General features: G+C 33.4%; 3 protein-coding genes across 3 annotated transcripts; 1 reads left to right on the top strand and 2 right to left on the bottom strand.

Annotated features, from left to right (window-relative positions):
- Nucleotides 1-1586: 1586 nt before the first annotated feature.
- LOC107899864 (uncharacterized) lies at nucleotides 1587-2447 on the bottom strand. Its single transcript, XM_016825607.1, has 2 exons — nucleotides 2256-2447; nucleotides 1587-1736 (listed from the first exon to the last, which is right to left on the bottom strand). Exons 1-2 carry the CDS (start codon nucleotides 2445-2447, stop codon nucleotides 1587-1589), a joined length of 342 nt encoding a protein of 113 aa, XP_016681096.1.
- Nucleotides 2448-13522: 11075 nt separating this feature from the next.
- LOC107900613 (probable serine/threonine-protein kinase WNK10) lies at nucleotides 13523-16864 on the top strand. The gene is made up of 7 exons (XM_016826277.2): nucleotides 13523-14225; nucleotides 14394-14431; nucleotides 14535-14762; nucleotides 14843-15063; nucleotides 15147-15304; nucleotides 15428-15827; nucleotides 15910-16864. The coding sequence occupies exons 1-7, from the start codon at nucleotides 14118-14120 to the stop codon at nucleotides 16758-16760; spliced, it is 2004 nt and encodes a 667-aa protein (XP_016681766.1). The 5' UTR covers nucleotides 13523-14117; the 3' UTR covers nucleotides 16761-16864.
- Nucleotides 16865-17262: 398 nt separating this feature from the next.
- Nucleotides 17263-19091, bottom strand: LOC107900614 (DNA-directed RNA polymerase III subunit RPC10). The gene is made up of 3 exons (XM_016826278.2): nucleotides 18854-19091; nucleotides 18648-18741; nucleotides 17263-17554 (listed from the first exon to the last, which is right to left on the bottom strand). Exons 1-3 carry the CDS (start codon nucleotides 18965-18967, stop codon nucleotides 17430-17432), a joined length of 333 nt encoding a protein of 110 aa, XP_016681767.1. The 5' UTR covers nucleotides 18968-19091; the 3' UTR covers nucleotides 17263-17429.
- Nucleotides 19092-26812: the final 7721 nt, after the last annotated feature.

Genomic DNA, 26812 nt, shown 5'->3' with positions numbered 1-26812 from the left:
CCAACTTAATCTAACATAGCAGAGTACGACACTTACGATTATACAAAACCTCAAAAGGTGTCATCTGAATGCTAGCCTGGAAACTATTATTGTAGGCTAACTCAGTTAGCGGCAAATAATCCTCCCAACTACCTTAGAAATCAATCACACAACTCTGAAGCATATCCTCCTATATTTGAATCACCATTTTAGATTGACCATCGGTCTGATGATGGAATGCAATACTGAAGTCCAATCTCAAACCAAAAGCCTCATGCAATTTCTTCTAAAATCGGGATGTGAAACGAGGATCCCTATCAAAAATAATCGAAACCGGAACCCCATACAGCCTTACTATCTTAGAAATATACAACTTTGCTACCTTCTGCAGAGAAAAGTCCATCTGAAATGGAATAAAATGAGCAGACTTGGTTAATCGATCTACAATGACCCAGACAGAATCCTTCTTAGTGGGTGTCAAGGGCAACCCGTTAATGAAGTCCATCGTCACTCGTTCCCATTTCCATAAGGGAATCTTAATGAGTTGAAGCAAACCCGAATGCAACTGGTGCTCAGCCTTAAGTTGCTGGCACGTCTCATACTTTAAACCCGGCCACCAATACAATTCACGGAGATCCCGATGCATCTTATTACCACTGGGATGCATAGCATAAGGACTACTATGTGCTTCCCTCAGAATTGACTGCCTCAAATCAGAATCATTCAGCACACAAATCTGACCTCGAAAACACAAGATGCCATCGCCATTCAGCTCAAAATCAGAAGTACTACCACTCTCAACCTGACGAAACTGCAAACCCTGAGACTCATCCCCTAAATACTTAACTCGAATCTGATCAATCCAAGTCGGCTTAACTTGCAACTCGGCTAATAAGCTCCAATCATCAAACAGACTAAGTCGAGTGAATCACTCTCAAATCCGTCATCGTCCTACAACTTAGAGCATTAGCCACCACATTGGCCTTACTAGAATGATACTCTATTGGGCGGTCATAATCTTTGAGCAGCTCAATCCATCAGCGCTACCTAAGATTCAACTCTTTTTGGGTAAGCAGATACTTGAGGCTCTTGTAATTAGTGTAAATAGTACACCTCTCACTATACAGATAGTGCCTCCAGAGTTTCAATGCAAAGACTATAGCAGCCAACTCAAGATCATGCGTTGGATAGTTCCCTTCGTGTGTCTTAAGCTGATGGGATACATAAGCCACAACCTTACCATCTTGCATCAATACACATCCCAAACCGACATCTGATGCATCACTGAATACCACAAATTCTTTCTCGGATTCAAGCTGTATCAGAACAAGAGCCTAAGTGAAAACAGACTTAAGCTTCTCAAAGCTCGATTGTTGCGCATTAGTCCAGACAAAAGGAACACCCTTACGTAAAAGCTTAGTCAAAGGAGTTGCAATTAGACAGAACCCTTCGACAAAACGCTGATAATATTCCACCAAAGCCAGAAAACTACGGATTTCAAATACGTTCTTAAGCTGTTTCCACTCAAGCATAGCCTCGATCTTTTTCGGATCAATACGGATCCCCTCAGCAGAAACCATATGCTCCAGAAAAGTCACCTCAAGCAACTAGAACTCACACTTGCTCAACTTAGAGTAGAACTGTTTCTCGTAAAGTATCTGAAGCACTACTCTAAGATGATCATCATGCTCATCCTTGGTCTTAGAGTACAACAGAATGTGGTCGATGAAAACCACAATGAACTGATCTAGATATGGCTGAAAGACTCAGTTCATTAGATCTATAAATGCAACTGGAACATTTGTCAAACCAAAAGGCATAACTAGGAACTTGTAATGTCTATAACGAGTCCTAAATGCAGTCTTATAAACATCCACCTCCTTAACTCTTAACTGATGACACCCAGAATGAAGATCAATCTTCGAAAACACAAAAGCCCCTTGGAAGTAATCAAACAATTTATCTATCCTTAGAAGTGGGTACTTATTCTTCAAAGTCAACTTATTCAGTTGTCGATAATCAATGCACATCCTCATCGTGCCATCTTTTTTCCTCACAAATAGAACCGGTGCCTCCCATAGAGACACACTAGGGCAGACGAAACCACGATCCAAAAGCTCTTGAAGTTGAGCCTTAAGCTTTATAAGCTCCTTCTATTCCATTCAATAGGGAGCAATGGGCACCGGAGCTATACCCGGTAGAAGCTCAATTCCAAACTCAACTTCTCGATTAATAGGTAAACCCGATAACTCCTCAGGAAAAACATCTAGAAAAACTCTTATTGTTCTAATATCCCTGACAGGAGAGTCCCTAGAAGAAGAAACACTGACATAAGCCAAATATGCCTCACACCCTTTCTGAACCAGTTTCTCAACCACAAGAGCGGAAATCATATTGGATAAATAATCTCGACGTTCACCAATCGCAACCACCTCTTTATCATCCCCAGACTTCAGAATAACCCTCATAGATGCGCAATCCAAGCTAACACGGTGCTCAACCAATCAGTCCATACCCAGAATCAAGTTAATTTCCCTAAACGGAAACTTTATCAGATTTTCCAGAAAAACAGCCCCTTGCACCACTAACGGAGCACTCCTATAAAGTTTACTAACCCGAATAGACTGCCCCAATGGACTCAATACAGTAACTTCACTAGAAGTGATCTCAACAAAAATCCCTAGGTTTTCAAAAATAGAACTAGCTACATAGGAGTGCGTAGAACCAATGTTTATCAAAGCAGTGTAAGGTACATCAAAAATTAAGAACATACCGGTGATAACATCTAGAGCATCTCTATCCTCTTAGAGTCAAGCAGCATAAACCAACGTAGGCTGTCTCGCCTCAGTTTGGCCAGCACTTTTACCCGGTGCTCTCTGCCCTCGACCGATACTATTTCCACCTCTAGCTAGTCTCCGGCCCCTAGGTGGCTGCTGAACTGCCGTTTGAGACTGTACAGTACTCGGTCTCGAAGATTGTATCTGATTTACCTACTGTGGACACTCTCGAATCCAATGTTTCAAATACCCACACCTCAGACAAGCCCCTATCCTCCTCTAACACTCGTTTGGATGATGCCTACCACAATCACCGTATGGCTGAACCCCAGTTGGAGCAACAGAACCTCCACTCTAACTGGCTCATCAGGCCTGGCCTTTTTCTTAGGCCTCAAAATAGAACTAAAGGGCTCCGAATCCTTCTTATTCTTACCCCTTTCTTGGTCCCTATTCTGGCGCTCCACGTGCTTAACGTCTTCAGCGATCTTCGTCTTCTCAACCAGAATCGCAAACTCCCGCTCCCTCTGTGGAGCAATCAGTACCCTCAAATTATCCCTCAAGCCATCCTCAAACCGAATATATCTCTCATACTCAGACGCCACCATGCCTCGAGCATAGCGGCTTAACTTAAGAAACTCGACCTCATAATCGGCCACAGATCTATCACCTTGCATAAGATTCATGAACTCACGCCTACGAGCATCCACATAGTTCGCCCTACGTACTTACTCTGGAATGTGGTCTTAAAGAAATCCCAATTCAGACAATCCGGCTGAGTTCCCTCTCAACTGTCAACCGCTACTAATATGCTTCGTCGCGAAGTAAAGAGACTGTACCCTTAGGTTTCTGCTCAGGTGTACAGTCAATATTATTCATGATCCTCTCGGTGACCTCCAACCAATACACGGACGTTATAGGGACGACTCTAGTGACACCCCTAAAACTCTTAGTACTATTAGACCAGAGTCATTCAATTATTGACCCACGGCCCCCAGATTCAAAATGGTGTCCAGTGACCCTCTCCAATATCTTCAACATAACTTGGGATAGTACGTCATTCCCAGCCGAATGGCTTTGAGGCCTAGTCTCAACAGCAGGCGAAACTGACGTCTCACTTGTATTTAAATTTGGCATACTACCCAGAGAGGAAGATTTAGCTCGAGCCCTCTTACAACCTCTACTACAGCAACAAGTACCCCGTCCGCTTGTTCTAGAGCGCTCTGTAACACCCCTCACCCATATCCGACACTGGGACAGGGTTCGAGGTGTTACCTGACTTAAACTCAATCAATCACATTAAATCCGGGCCGTAAAATTTCAATCAATTTAAAACTTCTCATTTCACATACATTTTGTCCATTAAACAGGCTCACGAGGCCCAAAACATGCGTTAGAGTGGTTCAAGACTAAACCGAAAACTTAAGAAAAACTTGAAAAAATTTCATGCTTTAAGGCTCCACACGCCCGTGTGGGTATAGACCGTGTAGTCACACACACCCGTGTGGCTTGGGACATGCCCGTGCCCTTAGCCAGTGTGCAACACTGACTTTAAAACACGGCCATGGCACACACCCATGGGGGCAGACCGTGTGTCACACACGGTCTAGACACACGCCCGTGTGTCTACCCGTGTAGACAATTACAAGGCTATTTTCCAAGCCATTTGTCACCCTCACAACATATGTGCTCATACTTATCTAATAATATACAACATGGCATAAATGAGCTCTTAAACATCTACAAAAATGTTATGCTCATGTTAATTTCTTATGCAATAAATATCATAGAATTTACTCACATCATTACCACATACTTGTCATAATTATCATTACGTCACAAACCTCATGTCTATCACTAGGCATACATAATCATATCCACAACCCATTCATGAGACATTATTAACTATTTACCAATCACTTAATCTTGCATCAGTTACTAACTCATCAATGAATCTCAATTCAATCTCTAGGCATACATGTTGTAAGCCACATCATAAGAGATAATAACATACATGCATAAGAATAATCATATAGGCCCATAACGTCATTAGTCGACATAGGCTAATTTACCCGACTACATACTACATTAATAACAAGCCAATGGCTTTATCTGAATCATAATATCACATACTTAACATTAAAACCTATACATGCCATAGACTCGAAACACTAGGATTTACTTACACCGATAGCGTTAACTCGACAATGTGATAATATCTCTGACGGCTTCCAACCCGAGCTAACCTGGAAACCCTAGGGAACATAGGAAAGAAAGGGGGGTAAGCTTTACACTTAGTAAGTTCATATGAAAACAATAAGCAACTCATTAACATGTTTTATCAATGTTTACAACATATTCTCAAGTTCATAACAAGTTGTTTTCCTGAGTAATAGTCACTAACTTATTTATATCTGGAGTTACGAAACTCCAAATTAAGTTATGTTAATTTTCATTGAAACTAGACTCATGTATATTTCTACCATAAAATTTCTAGAATTTTTGGTTCAGCCAATTAATACAATTTATTCCTCAAAGTTACCACTAATTCACTATCTAAAAGTTTAGACCCTTCTGCACTAAAGTTCAATTATCTCATAGCACAGAACTCGAATAACGTTTTCATCTATTTATCTTGAAACTATACTTATTAAGTATTCTAAGCATATAAATCATAACTTATAACCATTTTTGTACAATTTATAATGATTTTCTAAAATTAGAATAGGAGATTTCAAAGTCATTCTGACTCTGTCCCACACAACTTCAAATATCTCATTATAGGAAATTCTTTTTCTTACACAGTTTCTTTTATAAGAAACTAGACTCAATAAGATTTATTTCTATATTTTATTCAGCTTCTAAATCATTTTCCACTATTTTTAGTGTATTTTCAAAGTTACACTACTGCAGTAATTCAAATCTGTCAAGGTTAAGTTACTCATTCACAATCATTGTTCACAAAAATTAATACAATATCATTTCATCCATCATGGTAAGAACACATATTTATGCATCATAGATCATTCAATACCAAGGCATTCTCATAGGCTTAATGTACGTACATGCACAACTCGTAACATAACTCCAGTGTATACTTACCAATGACTTACCTTATTGGGACCATCATCAACTCTTTCCTCGGATTACCCGTTGAACACTTGGAATACTAATTGGATACTTGGAAAAACCTTTGCACATAAGTGCCTCAATTGTAGCTAAAGCTACCTCATACCTCATGACATTAAAATGCTCACTCTTGAGCTAGTCATCTAGACTCATAATTCCTAGTGACATGTCACTCGTATCTTATTCTATTCCTAAGGTTCAAATGGGATTTTTCCTCGTCTATTAAGGCTTTGTCTTATCATATTTCTATTAATCACATACACTTAATATCTGTACAATTCATGTAATGATAACATTTAAATACATGTATAGCATGGTATTGTTTACATACGAACTTACCTCAATACCACAAAGGTAAAAAAGACGTAATCGTCCATAAATTGATTCTCCCCTTTCTAGACCCAAATCGTATTTTTCAATATCTAAAACATCACATTTAGCTAATTAAAACAATGTACTGATCAAATTAATCCATTGACACACTTTGACAAAATTTACAATTTTGCCCCTCTATTTTGCTAAAATTACCAAATTGCCTCTAAGTTCGTAAAATGATTTTAATCACATTTCTTTACTCATTGAGCCTAGATGAACCATTTTCATAACTATAGCAACTCATAATTTCAACTATTTCACACATTTACAACTTGTTTTACAACTTTACATAATAACTTTTTAAAGGTATTTTCATACAAATTTCCTTCACAAAAGTTGTTTATTAGACAATTATAACTCATATTCTTCCATAAAAACTCAGCAAACAACATATATACATCCATGGCAAAACCCTAGACTCTTTATCATTTTGCAAAATAGACCCCTCATTTGAAAGCTTAGGCTTTAGAGATTCCAAAAATGTAAAAATCATCAAGAAACAACCAAAGATCAGTTGCTTGTTAGGGCTTAAAGTGGCTGAAAGTTTAAAGCTCAAAAACTCCCATTCTTTGCTGCCATTTTCTGTGGAGAGAAGATGAAGAATGAAAGAGAAAATGACAACTTTTTCTTTATTTATTTTATTACCCAAAAAGTCACTTTAAATCCCATAAAATATGGCTTTTTGACCAATCTTGTCTCCCTTGGCTTGGCTGGCCACCTCAATAAAAAGGGTCTAATTGTCATTTAAAAGCCCCCAATTTTAGTTATCTAGCTATTAAACACCTTTAGGCATCAAAACACAACTTTTACCTTTTACGCGATTTAGTCTTTTTTTGAAATTGGACTAGAAATCGCTAAAATTAACTTACCAAAATTTATATGCACTTATAAAATTATATTATAACACATAAAATAACATCAAAATAATTTTCTCCAGCCTCAAAATAGTGGTTCCGAACCACTGTTTCGACTAGGCCCAAAATCGGGCTGTTACACGTTCATTGTGTAATACAAATTTATCTACATTATAAAGTTTTATGCATCAATTCTAATATTTATTAACATATATTTTATGCATTAATTATCAGAAGTTCAGAGATGGTTTCAGAAGTTTTAGTCTCTAACTATTTCAATACAATTTCAGAGGGTGCTATCTATAGTATTTTCAGAATATACTATTTAAGTTTTAGAAATACTAACAGGATTGGCGCCGGAGACTCGATTTACCACATACTTCCTGAAATTATTCTCACTATTCAAAAACCAATTCTTTTGAAACAACATTTTGGAACCCAAAATTCATAACCTGAGTTTTGTAACCTGGCTCTGATACCACTAAATATAACACCCCAAACCCGGCCTAAACGTTATGGCCTAATCTGGTGATGTCACAAGGAATGGGTTTTGGAAACAGTTTTGACTTATTATCCATTAACATTTCATAATTCGCATACATTTGTAATTTACTAAAAACACCAATTAGTTTGTTCATTTGCCAAAAACTTATTACAATGGAAGCTTTAAAACTGTTATAATTAGAAAATGCAGTCTTGTTTTTACGAAAACTTTTGTTTGCGTAAAACCGTCATTTTTAAAGAAAAATGTTTTGTCAAAGCATGCTCATTATCGAGAAAATGAAACCGAAACCAACAGTTAAAAGTCCAAATAGACCAGAGAGTCCCAAAAATTACAAACTCTTAATTGAAAATCAAGATCTTAAATAAAACCATAATTGAGCAAGTTTTAGCAGTTTACGATTGAGTGGTCACTGCTTAGTCTCCGCCGCAGCAATCCACTTAAGTCTGAATAGAACAAACAAACAGAGGAGAGTTTTCGTAAACTCAATGTGTAACCCAACAGAATTTAAGCATGCAAACATACAAATTATCACATAAACAGTTAGATACAGATTCTGGCCCATGCCTATATCAGATATAGTCAACAGAATCAGATTTACAAATCAGGTAATTAGAATCATACCCCCATTCTCTATACACCAACTCCGACCATCCTATCACACCATGTGGGGTTAAAAACACTCACCCAACCCTACACACCATATCGTGCCATTACGATACATATTAGATGATGTGCAGTCAAACTGCAAGAATATAGGCGATGATCGCCATTCAAAACACTTCATCCTCATATACAAATCCCACCCTAATAAACAAATGCCGAAATCAGATACAGATATAATAGATTAAACATGCTCAACATGCTTATATACAGATACAGATATAGATAATTGTAGTACAATCAGGCATACACTTAGTATCCTACTCAGTTTAGTCTATCAGAATATCATAATACACAAAATAAGGTTTAATTAGCCCTTATCGACCCTACAGTATCCTAGGGAAAATTACAGAAATATGGGCACACATGCCCGTGTGGCCCATACGCCCAACTTAGCCTAGCCTGTGTGGCCCTGCGCACGGCCATGCCTTCGTTGATCACACTGCCGTGTCTCGCACACGGCCAGCCACACGGGTGACCACACGTCTGTGTAGCATCGATAGAATAGTTTTTTGGCTTTTGTCAAAACTCGTTTTTCTTCGTTTCAAGTACACACCTAGTATCGTTTTGATGCGAAAACACTCCTGAGACCACCAATACCTAAAACATAATGTTCCAACACCTTTTAGTAATCAACTATGAGCCTAACATGATTCACCCAATTACGCAAAATTAACTTACCGCTTAAACAAAAACGACCACCACATCGAATCAAGCAGTTGAAGTGCAATTTCCTGTCTCACAACCTTCTCCTAATCACAGAATCCACCAATTAACACCACAATCTAATATCGCTAAACCCAAACCAGAAGTTAAAGAGGACGAAACATTAACTTACCCCACCAGATTAAGAACCAGAAGCCGCAATAATAATGATTGACACAAGAATCACGAACCGAATCAAATGAACGAATGAAGGTTTACCGAAAAGAGAAGAATGTCAAAGAAAAGAATGGAAAAGAAATTTGACGTTAGAATTTTGGGGATTTTAGAAGTGAGAGAAATAAAAAATAAAGTAAAACAAAATAAAAGATTTCAAATTCCTCCTAAATCTACTACTAACCGATAACTACCCACTCATACATACTTTCAACTCCATCCAAACTCTCACTGCCAACCGAACCAAAAATTAATATCCTCGCTTGCGCAGGGGTTCAAACATAGGACGTCCAACACACTGACTCCTTTACCACTCAAACCAGCAGGCTCATTCTTATATGAATTTACAGGAAATTTAATATAAGCCCCCTGAACAAAGATAAGGTTTAGATCTAAAAATAATAAAATTTAGCAAAAGTGAGACTTGAACCGAAGACCTCACACACACACCCAGAACACTTAACCATTGAAGTAGATACACATTTGTGTCAGATAACTACGGATACAATAATAAATTATTCAGTGCATTACAATTGCAGCAAAAAAGAGCAAATTTGAGGGATGATCGCACTTAGCAGCAGTAAATTGGAATGGAATTAGTGGCAATTGGCAGAGCAATTGGACGACAGATTAAAAAGTTAATCAAGAGCTGCATAAATTATAAACTTTCATCCTTCGAATAGCATATGCAAATATTAAACCAATATATTTATAAAACCCTGAAACTTTAATTTAAAGAATCAAAACCCAAAATTTTGTCAAGAATCTTAAAGATTCAACATAGTATGTAATCGAAATATCAAATCCATAAGTTTGAAAAACGAATCAATCCAAAAATAATAAAGAATCAATTCATTCTCAATTATTCAACATGACGAGACTCTTACACCACTTGTTAGAACCGTAGAAACAAGATCTGATATAAACTTAAAATCCTAAATTAAGATCTATCATTTCAAATCATCAAGAACAAAACTAGATGTGGAAGCGTACCTGACTCCATGAATTTCTTGAAACAAACAATTTGAGAAGATGACTTTCTCTTTTTTAAAAATGGATATTAGAAACGTTATATATGTGTAATTTGGAGACCATAACTCTAATATATAATTTTTGCACATTAGCCTAATTTCTAATCAACACATCATTAATTAGAAATTAGTTACTAGAGTATCTATACATATTTGACCCATACTTTATTTAATAATTAAAAACCAACAAATCTTAATAAAATTAAATCATTTTTAACTTGAGCTAACTTTTTATGTTAATAAATAATAACATGTAATTATTTTTATCATATATGTGATATTCATATTTTTCAACACACGATAATTTTCACCTATAGCTAGAAGATTATTTACCAAGGTTGGGGATTGATATAAAAAAGCTTTAATGGTTTTTAAGATTTTAATTTTAAATATTTGGGGTTTTTGGTATTTAGTTTTTATTTGTTTAATCTTAAACAGAAATTCATGTCTTTTTTTTTGTTGGTCTAATAGAACAATGAATTACATACAGTAGGTCATTGACAAGTTATCAAAAGTGCAATCTTCCTTCAAGATCTCTTTAATCTTCAAGGGGGATTCCTCAAACATGTGCAAAGTTTCATCACTCATCAAAGTCATTTTTGCCAAAGCATCTGCTACCCGATTACTCTCTATTGGAACATAATTAAAGGACCACTTCTCTTCAAAGGCTAGAATTTATTGAATCCTAGTTATTAGAGAGCTTTTTGGACCATCAACCTTGCTTTCGTAGATAGAGATAACATTTTCAAGGTTATTTGACTGAATAATGACCTCAACATAACCTTGTTTCTGAAGGTCTTTTATTTTCTAATTCCACACCATTCCTTCATCAATTTTTAGTAGCAGTTAAAAGAAAAATATTAAAAAATATTTCATGTATCTTTTTTAATAATTGGATGATAAAAAAAAACTTAATTTGAATAACTTATAGGATAGTGTAATCTTAATTTAATATGTATTTTTAATGGTTAATATTTGGTATATTGACAGTAGAGGTGAGTAAAACTCTATTCGACTCGAAAAAATTGAAAAATATTTAAATTTTGAGTTTAACGAATTGAGTTATTCGAATTAATCGATTTATTGAAGTCAACTCGATTTTTTTTTGAATTTCGAATTCGAAGAATTTGGTTTCCGAATTTGAATAATTCAAATAATTCGAATAAACTGAATATTAAACTATAATATTTTACATTTTTACCCCAAATTCTCAGACCTCTTCACTTTCCTCTCAAAATTTTTACTTCTTCCAACTTTCCCTTTATAACTTTTAATCCCTTCTCCTCCCACGCTCTTTTACCCCAAACCCATTCCCCTCCTCTCCCCCAACCCCCCCCCCCAAAAAAATTTACTCTCTCAACCCCAAAACTTTTTATTTTTCCCTTAAACTTTTACTTTTCACCTTTTACCCCCAAATCAAAAATTAAAATCATCCAAAAAATTTTCCTAAATCTAAATAATAATAATAATTTTATTTATATCTACTATTTGTATTATTAAATTAAATTTCACATTTTTTACTATTTATTTGTTGAATTGTTTAATCATATTGAATCTTTATAATTTTTTTTTAAAATTGAATTGTTGATGATGCGATAAAATATTCGTGTTAAAATTTTATATTTGTATCAAATTCACATTTTATCTTTAAGATAATTTTTATTAAAAATCACATTCTTTATATTTAATATTTTTTTTCATTTCAAAATATATAGTGGCAAGAATCAAAAGATAATTGAAGCGACGAAGCTAACCCATAAATAAAAGATTAATAAATAAATTATTAGGGGATGAAAGTTAATAACAAATTTGATTACGGTGGGTGACTGTGATTACAAGGACCTAAAATATTTTTTTTTAATTTAACTCGAACAAATATATTTGATTCGAATTTCATCTCACTCGACTCGATTCGAGAAAATTTCAAATCGTGTTAGGATGATAAAATAGGATTCATCAACTCGATTAACTCAAAATTTTTCATTCGATTCGATCGAACACTCACTCCTCAATGATAGTATATTTTTTTCATAAATAATCTTAAAAAATATCATGTATCTTTTTTTCATATATTTATTTTTTTTCAAATATTTTGCTATACCTTACAAATATTTATCATCACATTAGTCTTGCTTTTAGAGCCTAAAAAATCCATTGGTAGTATAATAAATATTTTCTTTTTCTTAATGTGTTATACTCTAATGGCATAATGACTTATTTGGCCTTCTAATTTTACAAAAAAAATCATTTTAGCCATTAATTTAATTTTTTGCCTTTTTTAATTTTTGAACATGCATTATTTGTTAAATCACTCCAAAATTGATGAAAAAATTAACGTTTATTAATTTTATTTAGAGGTGTTCAATCGATTAACCGACCCAAACTATCATTAACCGAATTAACTAACCCTTTTAAACCTTAACTGTTAACCAAACAGAAATTTTTTTCAAAAAAAATTAGCCGAACCGAACTTTTTCGGTTATTTCGGTCGGTTAACCGAGTTAATCAAAATTTAGATATTTTTTTATTTTTTAGTTAAAAAAAATATAAAATATATAAAAAATTAACCGAATTAACCAATTTAATATATATAAAATGTATATAAAAAATATTAATTTTTGGTTAATTAATCGATTTTAAACTGAATTAACCGTTAACCAAACTTCTAAAAAATTATTAACTGAACCCGATCGAATTAATTTGATTTTACCTGAAATTTTCACACTCTTAATTTTGTTGATATGGTATTCACATGTATGTCATATCAACAATTAATTAATTATAAAAATATTTAAAATAAAAATATTTTTTTAAATTTTTATAAAAATAGACTCTTATGTGGATACAATATTAGTAAAGTAAATAAATATTAATTTTTCATTCATTTGGAGTGATTTGATAAATTATATAAATTTAAATGTTAAAAATAATAAAAAAATTAAATAAAGACTAAATTGAATTTTTTTTAAAGTGGGTCAAATAATTTATTAAGCACAGTATAATCTAAAATTCTCAATCTTATAGAGACCACCATTCATACGCACGGGCCACAGTCAAAGGCCCACGAACGTTTAAAATAGATCGCTTTGCAAACGGTGCGGTGCTATCACAAGTCAAACTCGAAGCCGTTGCAATGCCGGTGGGCAGTTACCCATTAAAGAAAAAAACCAAACAAAAAAAAAATAGAATAAGCGGCGCGGCGAAACGTCAACTTTGGTCACTGAATTTGATAATAAAAATTGAAGTAATAACGGCGTTAGACCATACAAAGAAAAAAAATAGTCTTTAAGCTTTCCGTAGAAATTTAAACCCGTACAAGTGTTTGGTCAAAGCTTCATTTTCGGATATTTTCAGAATCTCATAATTCATTCCAACAACAGCTGTCTTTAATGTCTCAACGGCTTTTCTTTTTCCCCTTTTAGCAACAATCAATCCCCATTTCTTTACTTTTTCTTTTCTTTTCCTTTCACATCTGTCTGAAAAAAAAAAGGAACAAATTGCTTTGTTTCGGCTTCTTTATTTTTATTGTTGGAAGAGAATTTTTCTTGACTTTTGAAAAAAAAAAAGGAAATGGAATTGGAATTGGAGAAGATGGGTTTGGTGTAAAGAAATGAGGGGATTGCTGCACAAGGTACTTGGGGTTATGAATTGTAAACGCGGTTCATTGCCTCGAAAGGACGTCGTTGTTGCCGTAATCGAATGCCGGTTCCGCCCTCGGTCGGCATTCGATTCTTTCTGCATTGCCTCTGAAACCTTCTCTGACCATCATCACCGCCGCCGCCACCACCACCATCAACAACAACAACAACGTTGTCGTTACCTTCCTTCTCACACTTTTTTAAGGGGAAAAAAGTGAATCTTTTTGAAAATTTTGGAAAACATAAATTGTCTTTATTTTTTTTTTCTGGTAGCTATTTGGTTCTTAGCAGTAATGGATTCTGGGTTAGGTTTGGAAATGCCAGCCAATAATGGAATGCATTATACTTCTGAAGTAGAACCAGGTTTCGTAGAAAGAGACCCAACGGGTCGTTACATTCGGGTATGGGTCTATTTTTTTTTACCATATTCTATTGTATTCACAAATGTAGTACTCTCTCTCTCTCTCTCTCTCTCTCTCTCTCTCTCTCTCTCTTTTAATATAAAATGTTTCATATTTGAGACAAGTTAGCAGATTATCTAATGTTTCATTTTTATTTTTGTATTTCAGTTTGATGAAGTGTTGGGCAAGGGTGCATTTAAGACAGTGTATGGTTCTTAATCTCCTCCGGTCTTGCCAACAATATGGATGGTGTTTGAATGATTGTTTAGTGTTTAACCTCAGGCTTTTTTGTTTACAATGCTGCTGCAGTTATAGGGGCTTTGATGAAGTTGAAGGAATAGAAGTCGCTTGGAACCAAGTAAGGATCGACGATGTATTGCGGACACCGGAAGATTTGGAAAAACTCTACTCCGAAGTTCATCTCTTGAGATCGTTGAAGAATGAAAACATCATCAAGTTGCACAATTCATGGGTGGATGACAAGAAGAAAACTGTTAACATGATTACTGAACTATTCACATCCGGGAGTCTCAGGATGTATGCATCCTTTTAGCTTCAATTCTTTCTGGTTAATTCCTGTTATGTATGAAGTAGATTATGTCTTTTTTTGCTGTCAGATATCGGAAGAAGCATAAACACGTTGATACAAAGGCGATAAAGAATTGGGCGAGGCAGATTCTTCGGGGCCTAGTGTATCTTCACAGTCATGTCCCCCCTATTATTCATCGGGATTTAAAGTGTGACAACATTTTTATTAATGGGAACAATGGAGAAATCAAAATTGGCGACCTCGGGTTGGCGATCGTCATGCAGCAGCCAACTGCTCGGAGTGTTATTGGTAAAGGAATGGTTTTTTGTCAAAATGTTGCATTAGATTTAACTAGGTTAATGATATCTTCTTTCCCCTTCTTTGTTCACCAGGTACCCCTGAATTTATGGCTCCAGAGCTCTATGAAGAGGAATATAATGAACTGATAGATGTATACTCTTTTGGAATGTGTATGTTAGAGATGGTTACTTTCGAGTATCCATATAATGAATGCAAAAATCCAGCACAGATCTATAAGAAAGTCATCTCTGTAAGTACCACATGCAACTGCTTATTTTATCAAAATTTATAAACAGGGAATTTACGTTTTTATTTTCATTTTGGTCTTGGTTTTAGTGAACTTGTATTATATATTTTGGTGAATTTCATTCAGGGTGTTAAACCAGCTTCCTTGAGTAAGGTGGCCGATCCACAAATAAAGGAATTCATTGAGAAATGTCTGGTTCGAGCATCTGAGAGATTGTCTGCTAAGGAGCTTTTGGAGGATCCGTTTCTTAAAGTAGAGAATCCAAAAGAACCAAACCGACTTCCCCTGCTACGACCGAACCCAATTTCTAAAGCAGTAAGCCTACCTGTGTCAGGGCCTTCGTCCATGGACATAGATACCGACTATAAGCAACTTTCCTTAAGTACATGTACTGGAAGCAATAGCGAGAGTCATTATCCAGTTTTGGAGTTGCAGAGGATGCACAATAACAGCATATTCAGGTTGAAAGGTAAAAAGGATGATGATAACTCGGTTTCATTGACCTTCCGCATTGCTGATTCTTGTGGTAAGTGCTGCTTGTACATTTAAACATTGAGTTTATTTCTGATTTATGCATAATAAAACAGAAGTTACCTGCTATTTTGCAGGTCGAGTCAGGAACATAGATTTTAACTTTTACCTTGATAGCGATACTGCACACTCGGTTGCAGCTGAGATGATTGAACAATTAGAGTTAACAGACCATGATGTTGACTTCATAGCTGAGTTTATTGATTGCTTGATAACGAAGCTTCTACCTGGTTGGAAGCCCTCTTTTTATCTCTCGAGTGGAACTGCAAGTCCTTGTGCTGAGTTTTCAGCTTCTGCAAACTGCGAAACCTTAACGCCCTGCCCATGGGATTCGTTTCTAACTAGTGATTCAGCTCTGGGAGTAGCTACAGAAAGTGTATCTGCTCTAAGTACAAGCCTCAGAGAATGTGTCATACAAGCCCCAGATTGCTCCGATAATGAGTATCTCTCATTTTTGGAAGACCAAGAGTCACAAGCATCTGTCGTTTCAGAGATACTGGTTGAGGAGACTTCCACTAAGAATGCTAAACCATCTGAGGATGCCGACTTGAATATAAATAGAACCTGTAAAGATTTAGGTGGATATATATCTGAAGACTTTCAGCTTCAGGATACTTATGATGATGAGTTCAACTCAAGTAGAAACGAAAGAAGTACTGAAGAGTGCATACCCATTAATGAATTCATGAAGGCTTCAGGACTCTCTTTCTCCAATTTAAGCAGAGAATCAACTTTTATGTGCTTGCCAAGTAGTTGCTCATCGCAATCTATAGCGAGCAAGGATCTAGATGTTGAACTAAAGCTGGAGCTTGATGCAGTCGAGGCACAATACCGACATTGGTTTCAAGAGCTTTCCAGGATGAGAGATGAAGAATTGGAGGCTACCAAAAAGAGATGGATGGCAAAGAAAAAGTTGGTTGTACAGTGATAAAGAATGAACAATTTTCTTCCTACTGTTCTGTAATTCATTGTTGTTTGACTTTGTCACTTCTTTCCCATTTTTTAAGACTTATGATATTATCAATTTAGACATCTTGCATTGAGTGCTGCTCTCTTTTTTGGCAGTCGTTATCCTGCTTGATGTATTTATTTGTTCTCAGAACTCTGAAGCTGTTTTTCTCTAACCTTTCTTTGGAACCGGAATGTATATGTAGTTTTTGCAGACCTGCAGTCCGTACAGCCTAACATACTATCAGCAAAAGACTGTAATTCATCGGAATCAGCATTTCTTGCAAAGCGCCCAAGCCAGAAAAGTCGGTAAGCAACCAATCAATGGCATGCACTTGCAACATTTCAGGCTTTTTGATGCTGTGATTATTGATTACTTGCATTGAACTTCTACAGATTCACATTTTTTTTTAGCAAATTCCTTTGACAGAATGCGAACTAACAAAGATTCAAGTGTACCATGAACAAAATTGGATCTGAAAGCAGTGTTAATCTATTGTTTATGGTATTCCCTTCTGTCTCTGAAGAACAAGAGTTTGTGTTTTCTTTTCCAAAAAGGATTACAACTTAGGAAACTGAAAATTTGAAACTCAAAAAGAGAGTTTTAAAGATGACAGGGCCTAATAAGAAAGAGGGAAATAACATGTACTCAATCCTCACGCCACATCTTTTCACATTTCAAGCACTGATAGAATGTCGTAGCCGGCTCATCAGCCGACCGGATCTGCACCTGTGAGAAAAGAGCCCTCCCATGGCTACAAGAAGGGCATCTTGCTGCAAGAAAATAGAGAGAAGGTTTAAAACGAGAATGACAAGAAAATAAGGCAACAATAACAAGAGAGATCGGTATGCTAAGTGTCAGATCTATACGACACTAAAAAATGACTTTCTCAAACAGTAAGAACGCATAAAGATGATTGTGGCTCAGCCTTTAAAATCTCAGCCCAACTCTCAACTGGCAATTTTTCCATAGATTTCTATCCCAACAAGAGTGGATAATTATATGACAGTAGAAAAAAAAGTTAGAGAACTACACGAGATCAATCCTGGACTGTAAGAATACAATTTCTATTAGAACTTTGGCCTGCAATCTAATTTATAACGATGCACTATCCTCATGAACTTTCACTCAGTGGTCTTTCTCTTGAAACAGAACTTTTTCATCATCTCTTGCCAAGCAACTACATATTTCAGTGGATTTTGACTCTTTTTTTCCACTCATCGTGTAGCATCTAACTACATTTAATTCTTGCTTACCAAGAAAAAAAAGGGAAAAACTAACATTTAATTCTCTCTTTAGCATTTTAAAGCATAAATTTGAAAAACAAACCACAGTTCATTGAGCACCACCGGTACCTCCATTAAACTATGTTGCTCAGGCTCTTCAGTGTTTTACTCAAGTACCCGTGTCCCACACACGGATATGGGGATATCCTGCAAACACAAAAAAGGGAGAAAATTCTAACTATCTCGAGTCCCAGCAACATGGCCATCAACTACTCGAGAATACCCCATGAGAAAGTGTAAGGACATATCATTGTAAGAATCATAACTACAACCACGTGTTCAGTAGATACTTATAATACATCAAGAACAGGCTTTTAACTTAAATTGAGCATAATCATGTATCCGATACTCACCCTTAGAATGAAACAAACACCAAAAATTACACAATTTATAACCACAAAAGACTCAAGCGACAATGCACAATGGCAACAAGCACAAACAATACCGGGAAAACAAAAGGCTAAAATAATGTAATAATAGTATAGTTTTTGACTAAAATCGAGAACCAAATGACAATTATCTTCATTAAAATTCAATGAAGAATAAGAACCCACTTTCAGGAATAAAAATATTAACTTACCATCAGTCTCAGACCCGCCCATTTTCATATCTTCTTTGTTGAAAACGGGTTCTATTTCTTTTTTAACAAGATGCTGCCTTCTCTTTATTTTAACCTATTAGGAAAAAAAAAACACCAGAAAACAAAATCAATCGACAATATAAAATTGACAAAATTCGGGAAAAAACTCACATTAATTCAAAATTTAAAAAGAAAAAGAAAAAAACCTTGTTTTCAAGGTGACAAACGTAAGGACAAGTCGGGCAAAAGAATCTCGAAGGCCGACCCATATGCGGCAACTCATACTGCAACATGTTCCCACAAGTTGGGCAAAACTCCATTCTTTTTTACGACGGTCTTTCGTCAAAAAACCCGACAGCTCTGCTTTTTTTTTCTTTTCTTTTTTTTCTTGCTAAGATCAATTGCTCAAGTTTATACATTGAGTTTTAAGAGTAGGTGAGGTAAAGATTTTATTATTAAATCAACCTTAAAAAAACAATTGATGTGATAACTAGTATATATTCCCTGTTACTATTAAGTAATTAACAAAGTTATTTAAGAAAAATAGAGTTGAGATACTTTAAATGGTTAGGTAATAAAATAAAGATAATATATTATTTTCCGACTTGAAAAAAATTCAAAACAACGAAAATTTTATTTGAAGGTAAATATATATATATATCATATTTGTAACAACATTCCTTAAAATAATATTAGTGAATAGGAAAGTCAAATTTAAGGCCACTGAAAGCAACTCAAAATAGCCATCCACGTAAACAGTTGATGTAGTAAAAAGCCCGCAAGGTTCTAAAATCTTGTAATTTTGGATGGTAGAAAATATCATGAGTAGAACAAAATGCAATTAACCAATTGGCTTTTAGCCCATTCCAATCTCTTGGTTTCTTAATATGCATTAAGAATTCCAATTGATTAGTTGATGACCACTCAAAAGAACATCTTTCTCAATGGCTCATTTAAACAGAAATTCGAAACTAAAATAAGAATAAAGGATAGAGATCTATGTAATTTATCTCTGTGACTAATTTCATAATATTTAATTCATAATACAATAAGTGAAATACATTTTATCACTTTTTTAAATATAGAGGTCTCACATTTGTATTTAAATACTAAAACACTCAGATTCAAATTTTCGTTCTGAAAATTTGGGCAATAAACACTTAATGTTTACAACTTAGTTTACACTTTCTCATAAAATAGTTCCTCAATGATCAGATTCAAATGTTCTCAATCTCATACATAACCTAAACAAGCCTCTTAGCATATATCAATTACGGTTTGCTAACATAAAATCTAAGTGAATACAAAATAACTCCTTGAAAATAATAATTACAACATAAACCTTTAAAGCACAATCTTTTGAAGATATGATCTCTAAAAATCAACAGCATAATCTTGATCAAATATTTACATAATAAGTGTTAAATTGATTTACTCAAATGAAATCCAATCTTCAATAGTCACAATTTGGTTTTCATAGATGAACCATTGCATTTGCAAAATATCAACAAATTCACTAGTCCACAAATTTTGCTTCATTAATTTGCCAATTCAAATATGACAAGCAACTTCACTGCCTTAGTGGCAGTTTACAATAGGCATTGCCGAGTGTCATTCAGCTTATTCAGCACTACTTGCTTCAACACAACTCGAGACTCAAAACTAGACTTGTCCATGGGTCGGGGCCACTCGGCCCAAATGCCCGCTTGAAAAGTGGGAGGGTTTGGGCAAAAATATAGGTCCGAAAAATGTGTTTGGACAAAAAAATAATAAGGTCCGTTGAAAAAACGAGTTGAGCCGCAGGTAAGCTTTTTTTAGCCTAGGCCCAACTCGAATTTGCAAAAAAAAACTATTAATTTTTTTACTGTTTTGCCACTGTTTTTTGTTGTTTTGCTATCAGTTTACTATTATGTTGCTACTATTTTATTGTTATTGTTTGAATATTATATAACTCTTATTTTATTATTATTTTTGCTACTATTGTAGAGGTATTTGCTTGCTAAGTTGCACTCAATGATATGGAAGTATATTTTTTTAATTTTTTCTATTTGTTGGGAAACATTTATTTTAATATTTTTCATGTATTTAATGTATTATATTTTTTAAATTTATTTTTATATAAAGAATTTTAATGCGGGAGGACAGCTCGGATTTTAGCTTTTTTATCTAGATCGAGTTTGGACAAAATTTTAAGCCCATTTTTCAGATCGAGCTGAAACTAGAAAATGTGCCTACATTTTTTTAACTAGAAAACAAGCCTATATTTATGTAAAAAAACACTAGATCTGAAAAAAAATAATTAAATAAACAATGTCTTGAAAAACCAGAAATCAAATAAGAGAATCGAGTTTTACTAGATGTTGAGGCCTGTTTTCTCAATTTTCTTAAGATAGATTCGGCCGCTCCTATGGTACTTAGAGAAACGTTGGTCGTTTGTTTCTCAGGATACAACAAAAAAATTATCACAACAGTAGTACCTTTAAAGTGATCAACAAACAAGCAAACCTAGCCTTTTTCTATCATCGAAACTTTTGAAAATTTGGAGAGGAAAAGAAAAGAATTTTTGAGAGTGAAATAAATTTGTTATTTGTCTTTAAAGAATTCTGAGGTATTTTTTAGGCTTTTATAGGCATTCAAAATGGAGGAATTTTTTGAAATTTCCATGAATAAAGATACAAATTTGCATTAAAGGAGCCTTTAAAGAAAAGAATTTTTGAGAGTGAAATAAATTCGTTGTTTGTCTTTTAAAGAATTCTGCAGTATTTTTTAGGCTTTTATAGGCATTCAAAATGGAGGAATTTTTTGAAATTTCCATGAATAAAGATACAAATTTGCATTAAATGAGCCTTTAAATAAATTTGAATAAAATTTTCAATTTGATTGAAATAAAATCAAATCGAGATATTTGTCCTTTTAAGATAGATTTTGTATGAAAAATAAATACATATTGGGCTAAAATATCTATAAGCCTAAAAGGGCCTGTTCTGCACCCCTAACTCTGATAGATTTGGATTCGCACCCCCCATATGCACGAAGGAGAACATTAATTTAATCGTTCAATAATTACTAAGTTAGTTTACATATATATATACAAGTTCCACACTTGATTCCCAATCAATGTGGAACTAATACTTTTTATTTTCCTCAACATAATTCATAAGTAGTTTACTTTGAGCATCAATTTCTCATTCATCACTCAACCATTTTGAGCATATGATATCCTATTGTAAAGGTCTTATGAGGTAGAACATAAAATCATAATTTTATGATTCAAAACTCCACATTTACCAATTGAAATCATGGCTCAAAGATTCCAAAAATCATATTTTTTTTAACATTTTTTACTTGGTCGAATCTGACCCATGAAAAACTCTAATCAAAACATATCAATCATATTCTTCTCTGCCTCAGTTTTTATCATTTTTCCTATTTCTATTTTATTTTTATAGTTGAGTAATTTAATTTTTAATCAATAAAGAAATTTATTAAACATATATTGCTAAAAGTTGAGTAAATCTTCCCTAAAAGTAATTATCAAAAAATATTATTTATGAAATGTGTGTAAAGTACAAAATAAAAAAAAAATCAAAACGAATAATCAAATTTCAAATAAAAGGAAGAATGAAACTTAAGACTAACCTTACATTTGGTAGTTATTAATGTAGCTTATTGCCTCCAGCAAACATCTAACAAAATTAATATCAATCTTAAAATCATAACACTACAAAAATGGGTGTGTTAAGAAATATGAATACTTAGAAAGCAATAGCAGTAGAAAAGATTATCTACCATTGTCTTTTATTTTGCTTATTACATGATGCACTTTAAGCAGTAAATTTCAATGCAATTCTTCTTCACCTTGTGTTAGACAAAATACGTTGACAAACAAAAATTTTAAATATAAATAAACACATATAAAGTAAAGATAAAATAATTTATATTTAATTTATCAAATATGAAAACAATTAAAATTAAGTTCAAATAAGAGTTTAAATTAGAAGGAATAATAAGGATTTTACGAAACGTTGAGGCCTATGAAACATAGTTTCCTTAAGATAGATTTGACTGCTCCTACGGTACTTGAAGAAACGTTAGTATAATATCTCCCATGATACAACAACAACAGTTGCAATGACCCAAAATTTACGGGCATTGAAAAAGTGTGTTGTCGGGTCTCTGTTTTCGTAAAATGGATTCGTAAATATTTATTGAAAATATTTACGAAGTTAGTTGTGTAATTGATTAAGTTTTGATTAGGAGAATTAGCTTAAATTAGAAGTAATTAGGAAAAAGGACTAAATTGCAATAAGAGTGAAAGTTTAATTATAGATTAAAGAAAAATTAAAGGAATTAAAGAGGCAATTAAATCATTTTCTATAGTCGAGTTGATTTAATGTGAAAAATATCAAAGATTTTTATAATTAATATAATATAATTACTTAATAAATAGGAATATTATATTATATTATATTATATTATGAGTAAACTAAATAAAACAAAACAAAAGAATGAAAAGAAACAGAATATAGCAAGGGACGAAACAGAGAAGGGAGAAAGAAAGAAAAGAAAAAGGAAAAAATAAGGTTTTAAAGGTTCCAACTTCCAAGCTAATTTGGTAAGTTAATTTAGTCCATTTTCTTATGATTTTAGAGTTTTTGGAATCTTAGAACAAACTACTACTTGATTTATGTTAAAATTTTAGAAGTTATTGTATTTTTAGACATAGTTCATGTTGATCAAATTGATAAATTAGGGGTTAAATTGATAAAATTTTAAGTTAGAATTGGTTAAATGATTAAATTGTAAAATAAGTTATAAGTTTTGTGTAATAGGGACTAAATTGAGAGAATTTTGAAATTAGAGTTTTATGAACAAAATTAGAGAGTTAAGTTTAGTTATAAGTAGAAATTGAGTGAAAATAAAGAGTGAATGGAGATAAAAAAGGAGAAAATTTTAGTTAGAGATTAAATTGGAATTTTTAGGCAAAAGTTAAATAGAAAATCAAAGTATTTGATGTGAATTGGTGTTGTTTTGATAATTTTAAATCATTTTAATTTTCGTAGCTAACATCGTGCCGGAAACATCAACTAAGAAGGGGAAAGAGAGTTGACAAGGAATAACACGAGGATATATGGTTTGTATTACTATAATTTAAATCTATTTATTATTAATTGTTATATTTTAATTAAAATGCATGATAAGTAAAATGAGGTGAGTATTGATATTAAATTGAATAAAATTGAATTGAATTATGAATATATGCGAGTATTTGAAATGTATATTGATTGGAAAGTGGAAAGTGATTTGAATTGAAAGTATGAGAAATTGTGATTGAAGTGAAATTGATATAAATATTGAGTGAATTTGAAATGTGTTTTGAATTTCCTATTAACTAGTCAGGCTGAGTCGGATATAGTTAGCATGCCATAGGATTAGAAGTGTTTAGGAATACTTCAACCTCGAGTCAATGAGACACTGGGTGTCATACTGTTACTTCGGATAGATTCGATGAGGTACTGGGTACTAACTTACTTTAGCTTGGCCGATGAGACACTGGGTGTCAACTATTGCTTCGAACTATTCGATGAGGCACTGGGTGTCATACTGGTGTGTTTTGGTTGGATCCGTGTATTCGCTAAAGTCTGAGTCGTGTTAATAGGAGTAAATAAATGAATTGGTAATAGAAAAGATATTGAGTGATTTTGAATAAGAATTGAAATAAGATATTAAAATGAAATATTAAAAAAATAATATGATTTTTGATATAGTGAGATGATGTTTAAATCTAAGTAAAGAAGTGCTATTTGGAAATAACTATTAATAAGAAATGATAGAATAACGTATGAACTGATTATTGAAAGACTAATGTTGTAATATTTTAGATATGAAATGGAATAAGATATTGAATTGGGATATGGAAATGACATGTATGAAATAATGGTTTATGAAATGGTTATTGATGAAATGCATGAAATGAATATTGATATAGTAAATAGATATGTAAATTAAAATGAAGAAAAGCTATTCAAGATAGATATTATTAAGAAAATTTAAAGTTTAAATGCATGAATGATTCATTGAAAATAAATGGTGGTAAGATTAAATGTGCATATTTATTGTTTTTACCTTAATTATTTGAATTATAGTAATACCATTGAATGTATACTCAGCGTACGGCTTGTTTTCGTGCGCAGATTAGGTACAACAATTTTGAAGAGTTGTATTTGAGATTGCGAGCATTTATCTCATCACATCTCCAAGTATCAAGAGGGTATGTTTTAAAATTTTGAATAGAATGACATGTACTTAGGAAAATCAAGTATGTTCCAAGTAGTAGTAAGGACTAAAATATAAATTATTTAAATTTATTATTTGTTTTTATGTTCAAATATATTTAATGATTAGCCAAAATCACTTTGGCACCAAATGCAATATTCCTATATCAGGTTCCTTGGGTCGAACATGGTATAGGGGTGTTACAATAGTGATCAAAATAGTAGCACCTCTACAACGATCAACGAACGAACTTTGCCTTTTTCTATCACCGAAATGTTTGTAAAAATGGAGAGGAAAACAAGAGTTTTTAAATGAACATAATTTTGGTATAAGAAATTATTCGAATGTAGGTTTAATCCTCCAGAATACACAACCTTTTGTAGGCATTTAGGATAGTGGAAAATTTTGAAAACAAACATAAAATCTACCATTAAGGAGCCAAAGATCAAATTGATTTAAAAATTAAATCAAATCAGTCCGTATATAAGTAGATTATGTCTGTTAAGGAAAAATAAATTCGTGTTGGCTTAAAATATCCGCAGGCCCATTTGGGCCCAACCAGATTGGATATTTCACGTTGCTCACGTCGTGCGGGTGCACCCTAACCCCATCGGGCTTGGACCTGCACCCCCCTTTGCGCGTGAGACAATGTTACAAACTTAGTCATTCAATTACTTTTCAAGAGAGTCCACATATATAGACACATCTCACACTTAGTATTTAACCAATGTGGGATCTAAGTTTTTACTTTTCCTTAACAATATTTCCAAATAGCTTACTCTGAGCATCAATTTCTTATTCATTACCCAACCAGTTTGAGCATATGATATACTGTTGTAAAGGTCTCATGGAGTAGAAAATGAAACCATAATTCACCACCTTTACCTATCGAGAATATGCCTCAAAGTTCTCATAAAAGCAATTTTTCCAACACCTTGCATTTTAAATCCTTCCATGTTATCGTTTTAAGTAACATACAAAACAAAATGCACAGGGTGAAGAATTTGGGCTTCAACAATTATAGATATGATAAACTCAACAACCAACCCACCCAACAATGACATTTGTTAGAATATAGGTATTTTTGTAAATAATGGATATTTATTGTTTTAAGTAGGCTTAATTAAATTAACAACCCTTAAACTATACCTTTTTTGAGTTAGGTATTTATTTATTTTTGTCAAACTATCTACCTAAACTATAATTTCGTAATCAATGTCCTTACATTTAGGGTTCAAGTTTTGTAATGTTTGGTTTAGTTTCGAGTTGATGTTATCACCTAAATCGTACAATTTAGGTTTGGGTTTGGTTTTTCCACATGGAACCCATTTTTTTCAAATCAACCTGAATGAAAGAAATCCATATTTAAAGGAATAATTCTAATAGAATAATAAATTGATTATTTCAATGTTTACATGGACTAATTCATTTAATTGTATTATTATTGTAATGACACGATTTCTAGTAGTGTCCAAAAATACGGTTTCGGGACTCTGTTTCTGTAAATATTAAATAGAGATATTTATGGAGTTAATATATTGATGATTTGTAATTTCATTAAATAATTTAGCCGAAATTGTAGTTAATTAATGCCCAGGGACTAAATTATAAAAATCAATCGTTATAAATTTTTAATTTGGAAATGAATTGGGGACTTAAATTAAAATTATCCAAAGGACCAAAATAACAATTAGACCATGCAAAAATAAGAGATAGTGGACGGTAATGGGTCATGTTGATTAATTAAGTAAAATAAGATTAATTAAGATAAAAATATTATTAATTAATTTTAATTAAGCTTTAATCTAAGTATATATAGGTAAAATAAGTGGAAGGAGAGATGAAATATCATCTTCTCCAACAGTCCAAGCAAAGAATAAAAGAAAAGA

This window comes from Gossypium hirsutum, chromosome A08, assembly GCF_007990345.1.
Source record: "Gossypium hirsutum isolate 1008001.06 chromosome A08, Gossypium_hirsutum_v2.1, whole genome shotgun sequence".
Lineage (NCBI taxonomy): Eukaryota > Viridiplantae > Streptophyta > Magnoliopsida > Malvales > Malvaceae > Gossypium > Gossypium hirsutum.
Note: the sequence above shows the minus strand (reverse complement) of the source record. Positions and strands in the feature narration are given on the sequence as shown.